The following is a 25,149-nucleotide window of genomic DNA, read 5'->3' as shown; positions in this document are numbered from 1 at the left end:
AAAACGACAGAAATAGTCAGTGTGACTACGAACCTGGACATATAAGTGTGGATGTAAACCTGGACATATAATTGTGGATCGAAACACGTGAAGATTGTAAGAAAAACAATGTCCAACGAATCAGACTATCGGTAAAATAAACCTTCTATTTTCAACTGATGGGTATTCAGATGACAATTTATTTAATCTGTCATAAAGTCATATATTGTCATCAGAAGCGTGGGTGCCCGGGACTAGGGTACTCAAGTATTTATCATCCAGCCACCCCCCCCTCTCTCTGCAGCGTAGAGTCAACAGCTGTATTACATATTCTCGACATTTAAGTGACCGGTCGCTCTACCCTAAGTGGCAGTATGTGGGCCATAAATCCCAACCAGCTCCGGGAACTAACCTCTTGCGCACGTCCCTGGCCAGCTGTTCTTCCCTGGGTGTGGGCGGGGTGAGGAAGCTGTCAAGGTTTCGTCGCAAGATGTCACAGTTGTCATTGCCCATCAGGTGGGTGTCCACGCCCTCCAGCTTGACGGTGTGTTGCACCGCCAGGCGAGCCAGGTCCACGCCCTCACTCTGAACCACAAACATGAAGAAGGCTTGGGCTTATGCCTATCGACTGCACGTGGGTCATCGCAGTGAAGCGGTAAACACTCTCAAGTGAATACACGCACTTGTTAGCACTCTCAGGTTCGTATTCCACGCCATCACCCTGAACCACACACACACACACACACACACACACACACACACACACACACACACACTGATAAACATTCTCAGGCTTTTATTCCACGCCATCACCCTGAACCAAACACACCTCTTCAAGAACTCGTCCAGTGCGGTGATGCCCTCTCTTCATATTATTTTGTTCACTTAAAATAATGCAAGACTTACAGCCGGCAAAGTTCTTCCATCCGATTAAACCCAACAGAAAAGTAAAGCCATTACCAAAAGTCGATTATTTTGACATGCATGGACTAGACATCATAGACAGTGGAATGTAAGGAAGAAGAGAGTTGCATCAGAGTTACAGAGCTGGACAGAGTGACCCAGTTCTTTCAGGTAAAAACAAACTGACTCTACAGCAGTGAAGGTGATGATGATTAGCCATGACCAGCCTTTCAGCACATGACAGCCTCTCTTCATGCGATTTTCATGTTGCTGATCAAGGTGTAAATATCACCTTTTGTTTATGTTGGTGCAAATATCCTGCTTTGTTTATCTAGGTGTCACTGTGGTGCAACGTAACAATGATGATTCGTACTGAAAGGGTTTTAAAGATGTTATCGTAGGTAAGGTGTAAACACGTCTTCGCACTAGGGGATTAAAAGACACTCACTTAATGAAAGGAATATAGATGAACACTAGAGATCCTATTAAAGCATCAATATAATTCTTTCACCTTAACCTGGCGCAGATTGTCATACACTATTTTGTAGCTTATTTCATGTAGCTCAGTGACAGAAAAACTACAGCATCACATCCTTTCCATAACACTTCTTAGTGACAAGCATGATATTCTGGTATCAATTTATTGTTACACCTCAGCATTCAGTATAAAGAGATGGCAATTTTAGGCCCAGTCAGTGTAAAATAAGTACACCCACCTTGCAGTACTTGACGGCCTCCCTGCAGGCGTCCCTTATGTTCTGCGGTGCCGGGTGCCATTTCACTATGGCGCCGTCACACAGCAGACCCATCGCCACGGCACTGGCACAGATCACACCAAGACCACGAGACTGAAGCACATCATCATCATCATCATCATCATCATCATCATCATCATCACTCTCCTCTAATATATGAAGTAGTCGAGATGAAAAAATAGGCGTTGGAAGTACAATTGGACAACTTATCGTCCTACTAATTTCCTGTTAATTCTCGGCCTTAGGAATGGGTAGATAACCAGCCTACGTTCCTGGTGGTAATAAATGATAAAAATAAAGAAAAGTGGTCTCTTGAGGACTGAACCAATGTTCATGCCAAGACCATCACTCGAGTCGGGGAATTCTAACCACTAGACCACTAGGAGCTCAAATAAATAAATGAAAGGTGAGGCCAGCCATACGCCACACTAAAATATTACCATATGGCCCGGTCCTACTACGGCAACACACACCTTTGATTTTATATCACCAACAGGGCTGGTTCTGTGTTTCATATATATAAGAACACCCTGCATCTAAGAGTATTGCTTGAGTGTGTGAATGCAGATTGACCTTAAAGAATGGCATGAAGTCCTTAAGACTGACGTCAGAAAGTTTTACTTCAAGATATCCACAGAAGAACAGTATGAATAGATCATGAATATATTAAATCTCTGAATATGGGTTAGTTACCAACCTTAAAGAACGGTATGTAGTCCTTCAGAGTGTCGTCAATGAGTGTGTTACGGGAATAGGACAACACCAGGTCTATCTTCACTGAGGACCTCTCCACCACCTCCTTCAGCAGCGACACTGGATACCCCGTGATGCCGATGAACCTGAGACATTGCACCTTTTATTCAAGACATGTCTGTATTCAATAACTGCCAAACCCTCCTAAAGGCTGAGACTAGAAACGTTGTTGTTACTAAGTTACTGAGGGACAGATTATATTACTTTAGCCATCCGGGCGCCCGTCAGCTAAGCTGGTCCAGCCACCAGCACTGCGGCCCATACTGTAGTCCTGTGGGATTCGGTTTGTCAAATGAACCTTATGTTATTAACTGATCCCTTTGCAGTCCCCTAGAACCTCCATACATATAGACAAAATATATAATGCATACACGTCACTAAATTAAAAAATGACTAAATGAAAAAAATAGATGTGCAGTTTCATCCTGTGCATTCACAGAAAACATGGAAACTGCATACGCAATCCTGCGATGCTTGCCGATTTCTCTGAAATCCGTGTGCTCACTTTCCCCTCTTTCTTTTCGCTTTTATTTTTGGGAGAAGGGCTGCCACCCCCCCCCCCAAAGAATCACTGGGGGTCACGCTCCCCAAATACTACTTTGAGAATGAAAGTCCGTTGTTCAATATGCACTAGGATATCAAAGCCATATCTGTCCTCCTTCCCCTATTTTGCATCCTTTATAAGATTTAGAGGGGGATGACTTCCCTAAAAATAATGGTGGAAAATATCATCATTAGAGTGGAAGCCATTATCAGCTAACTAGACAAGTTGATCTGAGAAGTTTCTCTGAAATCCATGCGCTCGTCCCCCCTCCCTTTTTTTTGTTTTTTATTTGTTTTTATTTATTGGAGGGAGGTTGACAGCACAACGAGTCATTCTGTCATGCTCCCCAAATACTGCATTATGGATGAGAGTCTACTGTACATACTAAGAATTCAAAGCCATATCTGTCGTCCTTTCACCATTTCTGAGAATTTTAATTTGGTGAGGGGGGGGGGCTGATCCCCACTACAATTCATGGCTGGAAAATTGTATGTAGTGGAAGACCTTCCCAGTAACCCGACGAACCAACCTAGGAAGTATCATTAAAATCCATTAAATAGTCTACGATGAGTTAAAGCACACACACACACACACACACACACACACACACACACACACACACACACACACACACACACACACACACACAGGATGAATCTCACGCAACAGTATACGGTGCACTGTCAAAAATGATGTCATTCTGCCTCCCAGGATGGATCGATACAAATTCGACTAAACTAAACAATTGGAAACTTTTGGCAGCTTAGGTTGGCACGAAGATCCACATGCAGCTGGTAAGAGCCTGCCTTACGGTACGACCACACCGGACACGATGAGTGGGGACACTTGAGTGGGGAGGGATGAGGTGACACGATAAAACTCACCAAATCCTACGTGGATGGCCACAGTGAGTGAATGGGGAGGTTTGTCACTCCGCTCGTCCTCCACACCCGTTGCTATGCGATACAGCGTGTTCCAAAATGTCAAGCACTGCCTAGCGACATCCCCAGGCATGTCTGCACCAGTGAACAGCTTCTGACTATCTGTCAAGCACGAGGATGCCACCTCCTATTTGGAGAGACATCGCGTTGACGCTCACCTCGCCGCTCACTGCTCGACGCTACCTCCCCGCTCGACGTGTCCAGTGTGGCCATACCCTTAGGTCTGTCCATCGCTCAGGTGGTTGTGGCACTTTGAGCAGTCGGATGTTGTAAGCTCCTTGCCCTCCCTCTCTGTCTCCTTCCCCAGTCCCTCCTCGTTAATGACATAAATGAAAAAATATATATATATATATTTATTTCCTATAGTTTAGTCATGCTTTTTTGACGGTCCAGCAAAAAATAAATAAATAAATAAATAAATGCTGTTTAGAATACTTACCTACCTGACACAAAGAGGGCTCTGAGCAAGGGTGAGGCTTGATAGCTGTATTATTACTAATTAGAGAGCAAAGGCACGAACATGCATCCTATTTATAAAGCGTGTAATAATTAGAAAACAGATAGAACACACCTGACCTTCCTGTATCGATGATAAATAGTGTGTAGTATGGAATGCATGAGGATCACATCTAATACTTACATATTTTTTACAAATGATAAATTAAAATTAGGGGATGCTTACACTTCCACGCACTCAACTTTCATAATACTGCACTGCCATGTGACTATACACCAGGCTACATGACTGTCCCACAGTCACACTGCAAGTTGTATCTGTGTGGTTATTCTTGTAAGATATTCTTTCCCATTCCTCACTGCGATGTGTATTTGAAAATCAAATTAACAAAATAATCACTGTCCTGGCAGATTCAATCTCAGGCCCCCGCACTTTATACGCGCACACGTTACCACTGAGCCAAAGAGAGGACCCCCCCCTTTGTCTCTAGGCAACGCGGGCTTTTATACACCCCACTACATCCCTCTTTTCTCCCCTTGGTGATTAATTTGGTGAGTTTTGAACACACAAGGTAGCGTAGCAATGGAGGCCACCTCGGGGAGGCTGTGGACCACACCAAACAGCCCATCCCCGGGACATAAGGACGGGGACACTGTCAGCTAACCAAGGAACAACATTAAACTGCCGACCAAGCCCCGCCTCACATCCCACACCGCTGCCAACCAATGTAATACCTGAATGAAACTTAACAAATTAATCACTGTCCTGGCCAGGATTCGATCTCAGGCCCCCGCACTTCATAAGCGCACACGTTACTACTGAGCCAAAGATACGATCCCCCCTTTGCCTCTGGGCAACGCGGGATTTAATACACTCCATTACAGATGCACTAATAACAGAATGGTGTACACAACTGCCTTGGCCACAAACTCCAAAAGGTTGCCAGTGCTCACTTGATAACTGAAGTCGGTCACCTCTTTCTGCTCACGCAGTCGCATGCTGTCTAAAATCCATTCCATTATAATTACTAGTGAACAGTACTTAATTCTGCAATACTGTAATGTAAGCATAAGTTATTATACCAGTTTTCTAGACATGATTTACTAAGAAAAATATTGCAGAACAGTTACTAAAATACAAAATATGACAAGTGGTGCAATAGCATTCATCACATAATATTACAAGTCTGGCTGCATATTTATTTTGAAACATCTATCACGTAGTCGGGTACATAAGAAGATCAAACCTCCTGCTGAAATCGCGGGCACCGAATGAGGCTAACTTGTGATGCGTGAGGTCGGTGCAGACGACCCTCTGTGCTAATATTTTGCATCCAAACAGCTTTATATTACTTTTTTATATATGAATGTAAATTTTTCACATTTAAATAGTAAGGAAAGAATATGAGCCAGGGAGAATAATTGGTGTTTGAGCTCCTAAAAATATTCATCCCAGAAATGACATGGTATGCTAATGTCTCCTTGCCCAAGGATATAAACTAGCCTATAGGTCCCGCATGACACTACTTTCAGTGCGTCTGTGCGGCCGCCATCTTTGAACTCTCAAGGCAGACGATGTCATGTTCCTAACAATGGGTAAATCTAACCACAATTTACCTGGAAATGCAGCAGCACTGTGATGTTTTGGGGTGTAGAAAGCGTTGTAATATATCTATGGTGGCACCGATAGCACAAGTGGCTCAACTGTCTGTTATACAAACGTCCCTAAGATGCTTCCCTATCACCCGAAAAGAGGATGGTAGGTTGCAGAAGTGAAATTCAAGCCTGCAGTCCACCGAGTTCAAGCTTCAGATGAACCAGGAACCACAACCATTACCATCACAACAGCCACCACCATAACAACCAAAACAACCACCACCACAACAACAACCACTACCACAACAACAACCACAACAATAACCACCATCACCACATCCACTGCCACCACAACAGCAACAACAACCACAACCACCACTACAACAACCATCACCACCATAACAACTACCACCACCATAGCAAGAACAACCACCACCATCACCACAACCACCACCACATCAACCATCACCATCAAAACAATAACCACCACCTCAACAACAACAACCACCATCACCACAACCACCACCACTGTCAGGACTCTACAATATCATAATACAATACATAATAGCTGCTACCATACATAGGTATTCTAGAGGTTATGTCCAAGTCATGGCTAGGGTCTGCAGGAAATATCGTTCACACATTCCCTCTGAGGAATGCCAGTCTGCACCTTGTGACGCCTGATAGGAAAGACTCCAAGAATTAAGAAAATTCCACTCAACTGTGTAGTACACATGACCCAAGCTCTCCTATATGAGAGAGAAGGAGAAGTGAAACAGAAGCAAGAAGGAATCAGGAGAGAGAGGGAGAAGGGGATCTAGACTCAAGAGAGAGAGAAGCAAGGTGGAGTTACAGTAAAAATGGATCAGGTCAAGTGGTTAACTTAGTGTAAATTTTGAGATATCCCCTTGTAGAAATAAACTACAAACTACAAACCCCAGGACTAATCTTTATCTTTCTCCTGTCATTGACTACAAGTAAACTGAGTTTATCTCCAATAAATCTAATCACTGTCTACTACAGCTAGGCTACGACTACGATATAATCAATTACAGAAGTGATATATTATTTTGGTGGCAGCGGTGGTATGAACCACGCCCACGAGTTTACGAGCCTACAGGTTTATGAGCTTACGAGTTTACGAGTCTATGAGTCTACATGTCTACATTTGAGTCTACATTTTCAAGACAGAAAACAAACAATACTATGAGTCAAGTCATACAATGCCTCACAACTTTATACTGGCAGTGGTTTGACAAAATATTGTTACAACCAATCTTCCAATTTCTACGATGAACCAGCAAACTGCAACCATCAACGACTGCTACGGAACAAGCAAACAGAGAGCGACTGCTGGCAAAGCAACAACACGACTCACAACCCACAACCACATCAACCCCCACCTGACCCCACCCTTCTCTTCAACCACCCTCCATCTCCACCACCACCATGCTGATGTAGGGGTGAACAGGTCAGACGATGGCAGCAAATACCACAGCCCCAACCCAGTCATCTCACTCATTACTCAGCTAACTCATCGTTACTCACTCAGCATTACTTATCGTTTCTCATTTATTCTCCACGGCTACCAAAGTGAGAAGTCAACGTTGTGCAGTGCTAGTGTTGCTGAGAGCATCTCACGTCAATCAACCCTGATCTATCACCACGACCCTGAGTGACCGAGAATGACATCATTCTACCTCTTACAGTATGTGGGTGAATATACTTTTTACTTATTGTTCCCAGAGCTTAAACATAGTAACGAACACTACTTCATCTATATAATACTTTACGCACCACAACGGTTTTTTTTTTTTTTTTTTTTTTTTTTTTAGTGCTATGACGGGATTTTTCATCACCACCAATTTTATTACCAAAGGAAACAGCATCTGCACTACCAAATGACGATTCACAGTTAGCAGAACAACAAGAAAACGTAACAAACACACTTAGTTCTCCAAGAACTAAAGAAAAGGAGACAAACACATCACAAATCAGTGATGATGATGCTATGTCAATACCTCTCTCAGATGTACAGTAGATAGTGAAGATTTTAGTTCTGTCTTACACACATACGAAAACATCCTTACAAGGGTTCACAGGTCAGGAAATACTTACCCAACTATCCCTTCCCCTAGCAACAAGGGATTTCAAGTGAATTTAACGAAACAAACAAATAACATGGCTAACAGGGGTTATTCTACAGTTCAAAATTCCCCTGTGAGAGCTGTGGCAATGAGTTATTTGAAAGGAACATGAGGAGTCACATGGAGAGACATGCTGACAAATGAGGAAGTGATGGATCGTTGTGGTGTGGATGTGGATGTGATAGGAAGTGTTGCGTGAAACACATTAAGGTGGTTTGGCTATATGGAGAGGATGGAGAGTGAGAGACTAACGAGGAGAGTGTATGTGACTGAGGTGGAGGGGGAGAGAGGGAAGGGGAGGCCAAGGATGAGATGGAGGGATGGAGTGGAGAGGTATATGAGAGATGGAGGTGTAAGCTGGGATCATGGCAGTGAAATGGCTGGGGACAGGGTAACATGGAGGTGATCTGTTTGTGGCCACCCTTAAGGAATTAAGGCATCAAGCAATAGATAGATGGATAGATAGAAGATTCCCCTCCCCATGTCTATGTTTATCATGAAGACAAAAATTTCACAAAATTCTCAGGCACAGAAAAGGATCGCATCAATGTCATGTCCCTTATAAATCAGTGCGTGCAACTCTTTGTTAAAAGACATATCACAGATGAAAATGAGAAGATAGCTGTTTTTTCTTCATAGATTAACCAAGAAAGATGTCCAGCTGGTGATCTACTCAGATCTGATAAACTCTTACGAGCTCAGACATATGATGAGTTTAAGACAGAATTCCTGAAGAAATTTTCTGGAGGTATAAATTTCTTGCCAGGTATACTTTCAGAATTACACAAGATTGTGGATCTTATGGGAGAACATACAACCAATCCTGTCATAGGTGAAATAACAGCAGCTGTACCAACAGTTAAGAGAACATTGTTAGCTACTATAGAGAACTCAAATTGGGTAACAACTGAAGGGAAGATATCACCACTGCATGTCGTAGACATCCTTGGTTATGTAGCTGCATTGTGTATATTACCTGATAGGGTATTAAAAAGAGCTAAAACAATACCATACACCCCAGGAATGTGTTTGTTAGATTTTATGAACAAGGTAGAGAAGACCTGTAGCAAAGCAGGGGTGAGTGAATGACAACCCAATACAACCAGAATGAGACTTACAGGCACGAACACTGTTAGCAAATAACAAAATCGACTGCGACCGAAAACAGACAAACCAAGCAACCCCAGGTGTCGAGGCAACGTTCACCAACACCAGGCCACAGACTGTCTCAAAAGTTTGCACGTAGTCCAAGCAGAAATCGTGCCCAAGAAAAACCTAAATATGGAAAGTCATCTCAAGTCACATTCGAGAGAGAAGTCCACTCTATGTTATTATTGTGCGAATCCTGGTCACACAAAAATGAATGTTATATTAAGAATAAAGAGGACAAGCAAAAGGCAAAAGGATATGACCCATACTGTAGGCACCACAGGTCATCAGGGCACTGGACATCAGACTGCAAAACAATTGGAATATTGGCTTCTATTTTTAAATCGGGAGAAGGGCAAACCACGACAAATAACGACCAACCATAAATAAAGCCAAATCTAAAGTGCACATAGGAGGTTTGATGGGAAATGAGTATATCTTGGTACGGGTACCCTCTTCATGTGAAGATCAAATCATTTCATTATTCTTTGATACAGGCTCCCCAGTGAATTTAATAACATAAAAGCGATTAGAGAGAATTTTTTGAAAAAGAAAAAAGTAACTTTCTTGGAGGAATCTGATTTAGACTTACATGCAGTAGATGGCAAACAGATAACTGCAAAGGGAATGATACAGTTAGACATCAGTTTTACAGAGACTACGAGACCAATATCTGCTATTTTCTATATAGTAGAAAATTTAGCAATAAGAGCTAACATGTGATTAGGTTTGAGAACTATGAGGAGAGAGAATACAATTTTACTCCCACACATGAATGGAATAGATTACAACAATGAATTCATAGAGGAATTATCATCAGAACTATCACCAATCAGTAGCAGAAAATCAAAAGGAGTTGGAACTATCAAACGACTAAACAGAAATACTCAATTGGATGAAGGTACACATCACTCACACTATCTCTCCCAACCCCCCCATCCTCTCTGGCTAATGACAGAAGTGACAGTCAAGCAGCAACACTAAATCCTGCTCATCTCACCAATGATGTGGTTATTCCGCCTAACTCATATATGAAAGTCACCATAAAGAGTAAATTGAAGAATAGTACTGTTTTTGTCTTAGACTATGTAGAGTGAAAGGACTCTCGGTGGAAAACGCATTATGTCAGGTGAAAAACGATGGGGAAACTCATGTGTTCCTAATTAATCAGATGAATGGGGAAGTACAGATAAAAAGGGGACTTGTCTATACAGCTTAGAGACATGTACTTCCTCTATAAGGGAAATAATCATAGCTGGAACTTCAAGTAAGATAAAATCTACGGACAGAGAATGCATAAAGGAGAACTGGATTCACTCAGGACATTTTGATGAAGACAATGATCTCCTAGATTCATTACAGAAACATCGAGAAGTAGCATTACCTGGAGAACAGTTAGGTTGTACTAACCTGATTAAACACAAGATTAACATGCACCCAGACACACAACCAATATAATATGAACACCCGGCAACAGTTCCGCCTGGGCCCCCCAGTAGCGAGATATAGTAGATGTGGCAGAGTGTGTGTGTTTGTTCGTCTGTACATGCTCGAAAAATGTTCGGATCGTCAACTCTCTCACTCCATTGTGAACGTGAATCGGCCTTTGTCAGCAGTTTTAATTAAAAGACAAATCCTCTTTAATCTGTGCTGATAATGCTATATACTGATTACTTAATGACCTGAGAAAGAGAGAGAGAGAGAGAGAGAGAGAGAGGGGGGGGGAATAAGTTATGGAGGATATCCAATCATCGTGGAATATATTGTAACGGGTAGCAATGCAACAATATTTCATTTTTTTTATTGTTGTTAGGAATACAAAGTGTCAGTAACCTGAAACGATCCACAATAATGACTGGGAAAACTATTATCATGTCCAATACAAACAACCTAGCTGTTCGTCCCCCCCAACTCCGACCCACCTACCGTCCTAACCTCCCGTCTCTCCCCCATAACCACACACCGCCATCTATGGAGTGAACTCAAAGGCCGAATCACGTTCACAATGGAGTGAGATAGTTGACGATCCGAACATTTTTCGAGCATGGACAGACGAACAAACACACACACTGATGCCATATCTACTATATCTCGCTACTGTGGGGCCCAGGCGGAACTGTTGCCGGGTGTACCAGCCTATAGAGTAGCACACTCACAACGTACCCTGGCAAATCAACATGTTGAGGAAATGCTAAAACTGGGTATTGTTGAACCATCTGTCTCCCCGTGGAATACCCCATTATTTTTCATGCCCAAACGAAACGGAGAAATGCGTGCGGTAGTAGATTACCGTTAATCAAACCAGCGCACAATCCCTGACTGGTTTCCTATGCCATTGTTAAGTGACGTCTAGCAAAATATCGGACCAGAAAATAATGTATTTTCCACAATCGATTTGCTTAATGGCTACTACCAAATAAGCCTTGATCGAGAATCACGCAAATATACTGCTTTCTGCACAAACGTAGGGCATAACCAATATAAACAAATGCCGTTGGGGTTAAGGACAACACCAGACACATTTCAAAGATTAATGAATTATCTACTGTCTGGAATGCTAGGAAGGGGAATATTTGTCTACCACGACGACATCATAATTGCAGCACACACCATAGATGAACATCTACAGAAATCAGCAAGCTCCTACATAAGCTAGCCGATGCTGGTTTAAAAATCAAGCTGTCTAAACGGAAATTTTCTGTCTATCTATCTATCTATTGCCAGATGCCTTAATCCCGAAAGAGGTGGCCACAAACAAATCTCCTCCATGTCGCTCTGTCCCCCACCATTTCACTGCCCTGCTTCCAGCTCACACCCTCCACTCTCATATACCTCTCCACTCCATCCCTCCATCTCATCCTTTGCCTCTCCATCCCTCTCCCCACCTCCACCTCACTCACATACATTCTCTTCGTCAGTCTCTCACTCTCCATTCTCTCCATATGGCCAAACCACCTTAATGTGTGTCTCTTAACGCTTCCTATCACATTCATATCCACACCACAACACTCCTGCAATTCCTCATTTGTCAGTCTGTCTCTCCATGTGACTCCACATGCTCCTCTCAAATAACTCCTTTCCACTGCTCTCACTCTTGACTTCTGTCCCTCCAACAAGGTCCAATCTTCACTTCCATATGTTAGAGTTGGTATAACAATACTGTCATGTAGTAACTTTTTCACTTCCATGCTCACTTCCCTGTTTCTTATCACTGCTTTCAAGGAACCAGCAACCTTTCTTCCCTGCTGCACCCTTTCAAGCACTTCATCCTCTAAACTTCCATCCTTACTCATCACACTACCCAAGTACTTAAACGCACTCACATTCTCCATTTCCTCCCTATCCAATCTCACTGACTTCACTTCTCTCGAAGATCATCATTTTACTCTCCTCTACATTCACCTTTAGATTCCGTTTCTTGCATACTCTCCCAAACTCATTCACCACGCCCTGGATCTCCCGTTCGTCTTCACTAACAACACAGTATCATCTGCAAACAACAGTTCAGGGAAGTTCCAAACATCCCCCTCTCTCACCAGGGCCACTCCAACATCCACTGCCCTACCTTGTACCTCTTTTATAACCCCATCCATATACAGATTGAATAACCATGGAGACATGACACATCCCTGTTTCAATCCAACCATCAAATAGAAAAATTCACTCAGTTTACTATCCACACGCACTGCAGCCTTAGCACCATCATACATACTCTTCACGGCCTTCAACATCTTCCCATCTACTCCATATATTCTTAACCTTCTCGTGCACCATAAGTTTTCCAAGGTTTTGGTTCCACGCACAGAAACAAACCTCGCTCAGGTTGGCTTCGCTCGCACGGCAACGAAAACAATTCTATGGCCCAATTTACCCCCGGAAAGTGGTTATATTGTTATAAATATCTTCCCACCATCTTCGTTGATGTTTATACTGTCAGATAAGAAAAAACATAAAACAGATGAATAAATGTACAGAAGTGAAGCCAGAATAAACCTTATTTACTTAAAACCTTGCTTCTCATAAATTCCCAACATCACCGTGAAAAAATTTTCCCGTGACACGCAGTTGCAAAGGACATACCTATATGCAGAATTTCCCGATCTTTCATATGTGAAAGTTTCAAGGTGATACATCCAATAGTTTTCGAGTAAATCGGAAAAAAAAAAAAAACGAAAATCGCCTAGAAACGTCTGATTTGTTTATTTCATATGTCGTCAGTGACATTGTAACAAATACATATGTAAATTCTATCCAGTTTTGTAGCCCAAAGGTTAAGGAAGCCCATGATATAATTCAGTGTTATAACCCTTATTGTTATGGAGAAAATGAATTTTGAAAAGTTATGATGGGTCGCGCACGGTGACAGCACCTACGCTCCGGCCCGTAGGCTATGTTCGTTTTTCGCAACTTTTCCCCAATTATTTTCACACACAGGTTACATTGCTTTACAAAAGGATGCATAAGAAATCATCAGCTTGATCAAGCTTTCTTCAAATTTTTGATGCGACCTATACTTTACGAGTATAATGACAAAGAATCGCAATGAAATCCACCACATTTTCTCTATGAGAATATCTGATCTACATAAACTCTTCCCTTCCTAAAACCTCCTTGTTCTTCTCCAACTAATTCTTCTGTTATTTCCCTAATTCTGTCAATAAGTATCCTACCTTATACTTTTCCTATTACACTAAGAGGGCCAATTCCCCTTTGATTACCACACACTTCCTTTTCCCCTTTTCCTTTGTACAGGGGAATAATTATACCTGACTTCCAACCCACTGGGACTCTACCTTCCTCCCAGGCCAATCTGCACATCTTCCACATTCATTCTACTACTATCTCTCCCCCATGTTTCAGCATTTCACCACACACTCCATCAATTCCTGGGGCTTTCCCCATTTAAATTTACTTGATTGCTTCCACAACTTCCATCCTACTGATTTCTCCCTCTCTTCTCACATCCCTCCTTCTCCCAGCCATTCCCCAGCCACTTATACTTGCATTACTTTCATTCTCTATGTTCAACAATTCATTAAAGTGTTCTCTGCATCTGCTCACTTTTTCTCCCTTCTCCACTAGTAATTTACCATTTTTATCTTTCACTCCCAAACTAACTTCTTTGGCACCCTGTCTAACTCTCTTTACCTCTTTCCAGAACATTTTCTTACAGTCCCTCCACTTTACACTCAAATTCCTTCCAAATTCCTTATTCATTCTCTTCTTACTCACTTTTACTCATCTTTTCACCACTCTCTTCCTCTCTACATATAACTCTCTCTTCCGTCTCTTAACTTCTCCCATGCCCCTGTTGCTCATCCACTCAGTATATGCTTTCTTCTTTTGTGCCACAGCCTCTCTCACCTCTTCAGTCCACCATGCTGTTCCCTGTATCCCCTTTCTCTTCTCTTCACCCCACACACCACCTCACATGCTGCACCGATTTCTTCTGTGAATATCGTGCACACATCTTCCATGTCCAGCAAATTTTGCTTTAAGGAAATAAAATTCTTAGGCCACAAACTAGATGCAGAAGGGATCCACACGTCTAGGGACAAAATACAAGCATATCCCTGAACCCACAAATGTAGATGTAGATGAAGCAAGACAATTTTTGGGTCTGGAGGGATATTACCGACCCTTCATTAAGCAATTCTCTTATATAGCACAACCGTTATTCATTCTACTGAAAAAGGATGCTGTATTCCAGTGGGGAGAGGAACAAAAAACTAGCATTTAATGAATTAAAAGATAAACTTGCAGGTGCATCTTTCTTGGCCTATCCTAATTTCACAAAACCATTTATAATTTGCACAGATGCATCTCTTAAAGGACTAGGAGCCAAACTGATGCAAGAAGATAAGCATGGAAAAAATCAGTCAACTGCATTCGCTAGCAGGGAAAATAAAAGGTGCAGAGAAAAATTAATGCACTACAGACCTAGAAGCACTTGCAGTGGTTTTCGCATTACAAAAGTTTCGAGATTTGGTGTATGGTTACGAAATTCACCTATTCAGCGGCCATTAACCACTCGTGGGCATGTTCCAAGAAAAACTCCTCTCTGGGAGGAGAGCAAGATGGAAATGTACGGTTGAAAACTATTATGTACATATTCACTACATACAAGGCAAAATAAATTTAGTCACTGATGCATTCTCTAGGAACCCGACGACAATTCATGTCGTGACATTAGGTCTCAAGGGAATCATCCGAAATCACGAAGAAATATTGAAAGCACAGAGACTTGATCCAACATGGTCTAAATTTATATACAAATTAGAAAGTGGCGAGGACATACAATTACCAAAGCTACATATACCACTCGAACAATTCACAGTACTCAATAATGCCTCATATAGAATCAACCCAGGACAACCAAACCATAGAAAAAATAATAAACAATTAGTGGTACCTAATGAAATGATACCTCAAGTATTAAGGATAATACACGATAGTCCACATACAGGATATCCTGGCAAGGATAGGACGGTTAGACAAGCCAGCCTGTTATACTACTGGCCATCGTTACGAAAAGATATATACAATTATATAGACAGATGCGAGTCATGTGCGAAACACAAAGGCTACACATTAACACCTGCACCTATAGGGAGACACTCCGTACCTAATCAACCGTGAGAATTTGTCGCGGTTACAGAACTGACACCACCACAACAACCACCACCACCACAACAATAATCACCACCACCACCACCACCATCACCACAACCACCACCACAGCAATAACCACAACAACCACCATCACCACAACAATAACCACCACCACAACCACCACCACAACAACAACAGCCATCACAACTGCAACAACCAACACAACCACCACCACCACCACCACCACAGCAACAACAACCAACACAACAACCACCACCACCCCCACCACCAGCACCACAACACCAACAACCAACACAACAACCACCACCACCCCCACCACCACAAAGGCAACAGCGAACACAACCACCACCACCACCACCACCACAGCAACACAACCAACACAACAACCACCACCACCACCACCACCACAACAACAACAACCAACACAACAACCACTACCACCCCCACCACCACAAAGGCAACAGCGAACACAACCACCACCACCAACACCACCACCACAAGAACAACAACCACCACCATCGCCACCACAACAGCAACAACCACCACCACCGCCACCACAACAGCAACAACCACCGCCACCGCCACCACAACAGCAACAACCACAACTACCTCCACAACAACTACAACAACCATCACCACCACTACAACAGCAACAACAGCCACAACAACCACCACCACAACAAAAACCATCACCACAACAACTACCACCACAACAACACCAACAACAATCACCACTACATCCACCATCACAACAGCCACCACCACAACAAGTACCACCACAACAACCACCACCACCACAACCACCACCACCACAACCACCACCACCACAACCACCACCACCACAACCACCACCACCACAACCACCACCACCACAACCACCACCACCACAACCACCACCACAACAACCACCACCACAACAACCACCACCACAACAACCACCACCACAACAACCACCACCACAACAACCACCACCACAACAACCACCACCACAACAACCACCACCACAACAACCACCACCACCACAACCACCACCACCACAACCACCACCACCACAACCACCACCACAACAACCACCACAACAACAACCACCATCACAACCACCACCACCACAACAACAACCACAACCACCACAACAGCAACAACAACCACAACAACCACCAAAACAGCAACAACAATCATAACCACCACAACAGCAACAACAACCAAAACCACCACAACAGCAACACAACCACAACCACAACAGCCAACATAACACCCGCCATCACAACAACAACAACAACAACAGCCAACATAACACCCGCCACAACAACAACCATCACAACAACAACCACCTCCACCACAACAACCACCACCACCACAACAACCACCACCACAACAACAACCACAAAAATCACCACATCAATCACCACCACCACCAACACAATAACCACCACAACAATAACCATCACCACCACAACAACCACAAAAACCACCACATCAACAACCGCCACAACAATAAACATCACCACCACAACCACCACAGCAACAATAACCATCATCACCACCACAACAATAATCATCACCACCACAACAACCACAAAAACCACCACATCAACAACCGCCACAACAATAAACATCACCACCACAACCACCACAGCAACAATAACCATCATCACCACCACAACAATAATCATCACCACCACAACAACCACAAAAACCACCACATCAACAACCGCCACAACAATAACCATCATCACCACAATAATAACCACCTTCACCACATCAACATTCATTTTCATAGTCTGAATTCATGCTAAAACAAGCCCCACTATTATGCTTGACCGCTCCAAGATGGCGGCCGCACAGACCCAACGCCGTTGTACCGAAGAATGGGCGATGCGGTTGTTGTTGTTGTTGCGGCATCTAGTCTTATTTACATCTTATATCCTCGCCAGCTAAGTAGCAGACGACACTCTGAAAGTCCCTAAATCATGGGAAGAAAACGCCACTGTGTACGGCCTTCACCTGAGGTCTACCAACACCTTGCAATCAAATTATTTTATATTAGTTTCATACATACTGTATATATATGGATATGAGTTTTCCATTTCATTCAAATAATGAGAGCATGAATATCTATGGACTGAGCTAAGAACAAGATTGGTCCAGGAAATGAGACGATGTGCTAACGTGCTTTGGAGATTTCCTTTGACCTATCATAATGAAGCGTCTTTTAATCGTTGTAGTGAGAAAATATGTTAATATTTTACTCGTGACTACAATGATACTTGAAGCACCTAAAAGTAAGTAGCATAGTTGACCGACCTTAATGTATTCAATTATCAGGTAAGAATTAGCAACTTTTGGGAGTTTGTGGCCAAGGCAATTATAAAATCTATCTATCTATCTATAGCCCGGCGCCCTAATCCCGCAAAGGGTGGCCGCAGACAAAATGCCTCCAAGTCACTCTGTCACCCACCATTTGACTACCCTCCCCCCATCTCACTCCCCCCTCCCTCATATACCTCTCAACTCCATCCCTCACCTCATCCTCGGTCTACCTCTCCCTCTCCCTCCCTCCACCTCACCTATATACACCCTCTTAGTCAGTCTTTCATTCTCCATTCTCTCCAAATGTCCAAACCACCTCAGTGAATTTCTCCTAATCTTCTCAACCACATCCACATCCACCCCACAACGTTCCTTCACTTCTTCATTCGTCAACCTGTCCCTCCATGTCACTCCACATGTTCCTCTCAAGTAACTCATTTCCACTGCTCTCACTCTTGACTTGTTCCCCTCTTGAAAGGTCCACGCCTCGCTTCCATACGTCAGGGTAGGGATCACAATACTATCATGCAGTGACTTCTTAACTTCCATACTCACCTCCCTATTTCTCATCACTGCTTTCAGTGAACCAACAACATTCCTTCCCTGCTGTACCCTTTCACGCACTTCATCCCCCAACGTTCCATCCTTACTCATCACACTACCCAAGTACTTGAAATCACTCACACTCTCCATATTCTCACCATCCAACCTCACTGCACACTCTGTGACTTCATTCCTCTCAAATACCATAACTTTACTCTTGTTTACATTAACTTTCAGATTCCTCTTCCTACACTCTGTCCCAAATTCATTCACCAAACCTTGCAACTCCCATTCATCTTCAATCAACAATACTGTATCATCAGCAAACAGCAACACTGGAATCTTCCAAATCTCACCCTCATTCATTAGAGCCACCCTCACATCCACTGCCCTACCTTGCACCTCCTTTACAACCCCATCTATCTATATATTAAACAGCCATGGAGACATCACACAACCTTGTTTCAATCCCACACTGAGATCAAAGAACTCACTCAGCTCACCATCCACTCGCACCGTAGCCCTAACTCCTTCGCACATGCTCTTCACAGCACTTAAGAATTTCCCATCCACTCCATGTATTCTTAATACCTTCCACATACCTTGCCTGTCTATTCTGTCATAAGATTACTCCAAGTCCATGAAGGCAGCATATACCTTCTATCCCTTCTCTAGATACTTCTCCACTAAACATCTTAGAACAAATATCTGATCTACACACCCTTTTCCCTTCCTAAATCCCCCTTGTTCTTCTCCAACTAGCTCCTCTGTCATATGCCTAACCCTATCAATGAGTATTCTACCATATATTTTGCCAGTCACACTAAGAAGGCAAATACTCCTATGGTTACCACATACTTCTCTCTCCCTTTTTCCTTTGTATAAAGGAAAAATTATACCTGATTTCCAGTCCTCTGAAACCCTTCCCTCTTCCCAAGCCAATCTACACAACTTCCATATCCACTCCACAACAATCTCACCCCCATACCTCAGCATTACACCACACACTCCATCAATTCCTGGGGCCTTTCCCATCTTGATCTTCTTCATTGCTTCCACTACTTCTGCCCTACTGATCTCTTCCTCCCTCCTCTCATCTCTTCTTCTCCCAGCCATTCCCCAACCACTTTTACTCGCACTGCTCTCACTCTCTACATTCAACAAATCCTCAAAGCGCTCCTTCCATCTCCTCAATTTCTCTCTCTCCTCCACCAACAATCTATTATTCCTATCTTTCACTCCCCTACTATTTCTCCTTTCACACTGCCTTACTTTCTTTACCTCCTTCCAAAACAATTTCTTACTCTCCCTCCATGGCTACTGTAGTGTGTTTTCTTACCCAATTGTATCTTTACAGGAATAAGTCACGTTCGTACTGTCTCGGGTATCAAACCATTATTATACATATCCTTAAATTTATTAATAGTTTTGGCACAACTTATTTCATTCGGTGGTGAATTCCACAGATCAATTGCCCTATTTGGGAAACTGAATTTCTTTAAGTGTCCTTTTTGGGAAACTGAATTTCCTTATGTGTTTATCGCCTCCCTTTTTATTTTGTTTTTTGCAGTGTCCTCTTGCTGATGCTTCCCCATAGGTTATGTATTCATTTATGTCCCTTTTCTCTTTCCCTGAGACGTATTTATATAGCATAATTATGTTTCCTCTTTTCCGTCTCTCCTGTTGTGTTGGTAGTTTCAATTTTCTAGTCTTTCTTTGTAGCTTAGATCCCTTAAGCTTGGTACCCATCCTGTAGATGCCCTCTGTACTTTTTCTATTTTATCTGTGTTTTTTGAGATGTGGATTCCAGACTGCTGATGCATACTCCTTGGTTGGTCTGATGAATATTATCATTCTCAGCATGTCTTCATTTACATATGTGAATGCAAGTCTCATATTAGCAAGCTGTATATACATGTTACGTACCTTCTCACTTATGTGGTCAGCTGGAGATAGTCTGTTACTGATAATCACTCCCAGGTCCTTCTCCATTTCTGATATGTGTAGGATTGATCTTTCTAACTTATAATCCCAATCTGGTCTTTCTTCACATTTACCAAACTTAATTACATGACACTTGTCCACATTCAGTTCCATTTGCCATTTATTGCTCCATTCATGAAGCTTATTTAATTCTCCTTGTAGCTCTCGTCAAGAATCTGTTAGTAATTTTCCTTTGTATTTCTGCATCATCCACAAACATATTCAGATAACTTCCATTTCCAGTGTTACTGTTTACGTCATTTATATATACTAAAAACATGACTGGTGCCAGCATTGAGCCCTGTAGAACTCTGCAAGCCACTTCCCTCCATGATGATTAATTTCCCTTTAGTACTGTTCTCATTTCCTTTTTTCTGAGAAAATCCTACTTCCAGAAGTACAGGTTGCCTTCGATACCTCCTTGATGGTACAGTTTCTATAAAAGCCTTTGGTGTGGTACTCTGTCAAAAGCTTTCTTGAAATCTAAATAGATACTATTCACGCATCCTTCTCTTTTCTGTAATGTTTCTGTAACTCTATCATAGTAGCTTAATAGATTAGTAACATGATTTTTCCTTTCTAAAACCGAACTACCTTTCTGTTATCATACTGTGTTCTAGATGGTTTACCCAAACTTTTCTTATCAGCTTTTCTAGTATCTTACAACACTGGTTAGTGATACTGGTCGGTAGTTGAGTGGATTCTGTCTTTTCCCGTTCTTGAACAGGGGAACAATGTTTGCTTTCTTCCAAATATCAGGTAGTTTACCTTGACCTAAGGATTCCTTGATTATTAAATATAATGGTCTGTTTAACTCCTCTGCACATTCATGTAGCACCCAACCTGAAATTTCGTCAGGACCATATGCTTTTCCTTTGTCTAATTTACTTAATTCTTCCTGTACTTCTTTTACTGATATTTGTATAGCTGGTAATATGTGTGGGCGTGCATGTTCCATATCATCTCTTTCAAAATTATTTTCTTTTGTAAAAAGTTATTGGAAGTTTTTATTTAGTGCTTCACAAATATCTTTCTCTTGTATATAGATGATCCGTAATGGACTATATTTTAGCTTTAACTTTGGTTTTGCTTTGGGTGTAGTTGTAAAATAGCTTAGGTTGATCACTTCTCTTATTTATAATGTCTTCCTCAAACTGTCTTTAAGTCACCCTCCTTATCAATGTATAATCATGTCTTGCCTGTTTATAGTTATACATCCCATCACTATTGTGTCTTCTGTATTTATTCCACAGCAAATCTCTTTTTTCTTTTCATTTTTTACATTCCGTATTAAACCATTTCTTTATTTTCATTTCTGTTTCTTTGTGCTGAGGGATGTAATTTTGGACTCCTGTTTCATAAAAATCACAAAATTTTCCATATATAACATTTAAATCTTGCCCTCTAAGCTCCTTTTCCCAATCTATTTCTAAAAAGTACTTCTTTAGGTCATGATAGTTGCCCTTCTTGTAGTTTAGACTCTTTTTGTAACACTCATTACTGGTAACTATGTCATATGCAATCCTGAAGCTGCAGTTTAATACTGCATCGTCGCTTTCGCCGAATGGAGGGTGAGGCACTATACTGTCAACATCATTTTCTTGCCTAGTAAGTACCCTGTACAAAATCTGGTACTGATGGATCATTAATTCCTCTTTTTATGGTGTTTTCCTTTACATATTGTGTTAGGAAAAACTCCTGAACAAGATCCAGGAGCTTTTGACCCCAATAGCTTTCATGCTTCTTACATCTAGAGTATTCCAATTTATAATTGTAATGAAATCTCCAGTTAATATAATTCTTTTAGATTTCTTTTCCATCCTATGTCGTAATGTTCGTAAACTTTGAATAGTACTGCAGGTCTTCATATTCGCCTCTTTCTCAAGTGTTTGTTTTGGGTGGCATATATAAATCTGCCACAGATAACTTCCCTTAAGATATGTTAATCTCCAATGCAATCAGTTCTACTTGTGAGGGTATATCTATTTTTATATCTTTAACTTGTAGATTTTTCTTTGTTAAGATTATAATTCCTCCTCCTTTTCTTAAATTTCTGTCTCTTCTCCATATATTGTATTCCACTAAGTTTTGGGTATCGTTTGATACCTCTGGTGTTAATTTTGCTTCAGTTAGGCAAATAATATGTGATTCCTTTTCTTTGGCATAGCCTTTCATCTCTAATAATTTAGACACCATTTCATCTACATCTGAGTAAACCAACTTAATCATGTGTGTGTGTGTGTGTGTGTGTGTGTGTGTGTGTGTGTGTGTGTGTGTGTGTGTGTGTGTGTGTGTGTGTGTGTGTGTGTGTGTGTGTGTGTGTGTGTGTGTGTGTGTGTGTGAGAGAGAGAGAGAGAGAGAGAGAGAAACTTCACCCCTCCCTTACTCACCTTGCCTTGCCCTGCTCCACCACCTTCTGTAGTGCTGGCAGGGTCTCATTCAGGATTAACTCAGTGCTCTCAGCGTATTCCAGATCGTGCACCTGGAAGCAACAATTAATACAATCTTATAATTGTTTGGGTCTTCGGTATATTGTCATCATCATACCACTCACAAAATAAGCAGTATATGAGTGTGATTCTTCCAGACACCATTACTACATGACACCGTCACACGTCAGAAATGATGATGATCATGATCATTATCATCATATTAACCCTGTTTCTCACTTACACGGGGTGGGAGTGATTTAGAAACATGAACAGAGAAGCAAGAAACAAAAAGGGGGGGGGGTAAGGAAATCTATCAACATAGTGCCCGTAGAAAATGGGCCAAACATCCATTCACCCATCATCCATTCACCCATCATCCATTCACCCATCATCCATTCACCCATCATCCATTCACCCATCATCCATTCACCCATCATCCATTCACCCATCATCCATTCACCCATCTTTTCAGCTTGCGTGCAAAAATTGCAAGTCATACAGGAACAGAACGCCATGAAAAGCATAAGAAGGCTTTCTTTCTTTTTTTTTTTAATGCTCGTGTGAATGAGGGTCATTAAGCAAATTTATACCATCATTATCGGTGCTGCAGAGGGACGTCTTCACGTAGTGGCAACGATCTAACCGAGCGGTTTGTCTGCTTGGTTACGTAACGTCCCGCGTCCCTCACTTGACTGTTTATCCCCCGAAATGAGGATGGCGGACTGCAAAAGAAGGGCAACTTCAACCTTCAATCCACCGGGTTCACGTTGAGATGACCCTGACAGCACAACACCACCACCAGTGAACAACAGAATTAACAACAGCCATCACTACCATTCACACTAACTGCCAATGGTTGTTATTGCTGTTGTTGAGTAACCATGGTCTGTCTTGCCGAGCTGACCGATCAACTGTAGGAAAGCAACCACCCCTGCAAAGCCCTCCCGCGGAGGAAACTGATGTTCTCCTGCGGTTGACAGCCGTCAGGAGGTTTGGCTCCCGGACGGACGCCACATTTCCGTCTCTCCAACCAGTTAAAAAGGGCACCATAGTGGGTTCCACATCACCCCGTTATTTGGTTATATAGTTACCATCCAGCGTTGTAAATGGATTCCTGGGTTACAGGAAACCATTAGGTTTGTCATTCAATGTAGAGCCACCTGAAGCAGAAAAGAAATTAGTAAAAAGTGGCAGGAAGGATTGGTGATATAGGAAGAGAAAAGACCACACAGGAAAAAGACGATAAAGGTGCGTGGAGTAGTAGCCAGCACACTCTCAAGTGGTCTCCACCACGTATCACCTAGTCACCACCCACCTGTATAACGTCGACGTAATCCAGGCCAAGCAACTTAAGGCTGTGGTCGACACTCTGGGCCACCCTCTTGGCGGAGAAGTCAAACATTCTCTCCACGGCAGGCTCGTACCGCCCTATCTTGGTGCCGATGTAGTAGGCGCTGCGGGGGACGTCCTTCAAGGCCTGGGAAGCAAATGTTGGTGCCATAGGTTTCTACTGATAACTAACACAGCGCTTTTGTTCTAACCCGGCCAAGGACTCTAACCCCTTACAACTCAGTTGATTGCGAACTGTAGTCAGAGTAAAGAGTTCATTTAACTAGAGTAACCAACAACATTCATTCCGCTCGGTTAAAATAACCCAAGAACGGCCATTAGATTACCGTTTTTTCCCTATACACACTCATACCAACACAACACCTATTCTATGCTTTATATTTTCTGTCATTCAGCATCTGTACACAAACATTATCACAGACTTTTACTGTTAGTTTAATTTCAACACCGTAACTTCGCTCAGATTTTTTTTCTTTTGCAGCTTACATCACGTAGCTCAGTGACAGAATAAGAGAATGCTACGGTTCAGCATCCTATCGATAGCACTTAGACTCGTCTGACATCATATTCCAGGGCTTTTTTTTTTTTTTTCTAAAATTCAGAATTCAAGATGGAGATAGGCGTATGGCAACTGCTGACCAAATTAAAGAATGTGGGATACGGTCTCTAAATAAC

The 25,149-nt window shown here is 42.3% G+C and overlaps 1 protein-coding gene across 1 annotated transcript in view; it reads right to left on the bottom strand.

Annotated features, from left to right (window-relative positions):
• Positions 1–25,149, bottom strand: part of LOC145416870 (uncharacterized) — a 77,699-nt gene that overhangs the window by 948 nt on the left and 51,602 nt on the right. The window contains exons 3-7 of the mRNA XM_080285737.1: positions 24,440–24,601; positions 23,083–23,174; positions 2,335–2,476; positions 1,599–1,730; positions 392–564 (exon numbers count right to left, since the gene is read on the bottom strand). Of these exons, the coding sequence (XP_080141863.1) occupies positions 392–564; positions 1,599–1,730; positions 2,335–2,476; positions 23,083–23,174; positions 24,440–24,601 (701 nt within the window). The remainder of the gene's footprint in view (positions 1–391; positions 565–1,598; positions 1,731–2,334; positions 2,477–23,082; positions 23,175–24,439; positions 24,602–25,149) is intronic.

Source organism: Coenobita brevimanus, chromosome 108 (genome assembly GCF_032717465.1).
Source record: "Coenobita brevimanus isolate Jiangsu-jjx chromosome 108, ASM3271746v2, whole genome shotgun sequence".
NCBI classification, from domain to species: Eukaryota; Metazoa; Arthropoda; class Malacostraca; order Decapoda; family Coenobitidae; genus Coenobita; species Coenobita brevimanus.
Note: the sequence above shows the minus strand (reverse complement) of the source record. Positions and strands in the feature narration are given on the sequence as shown.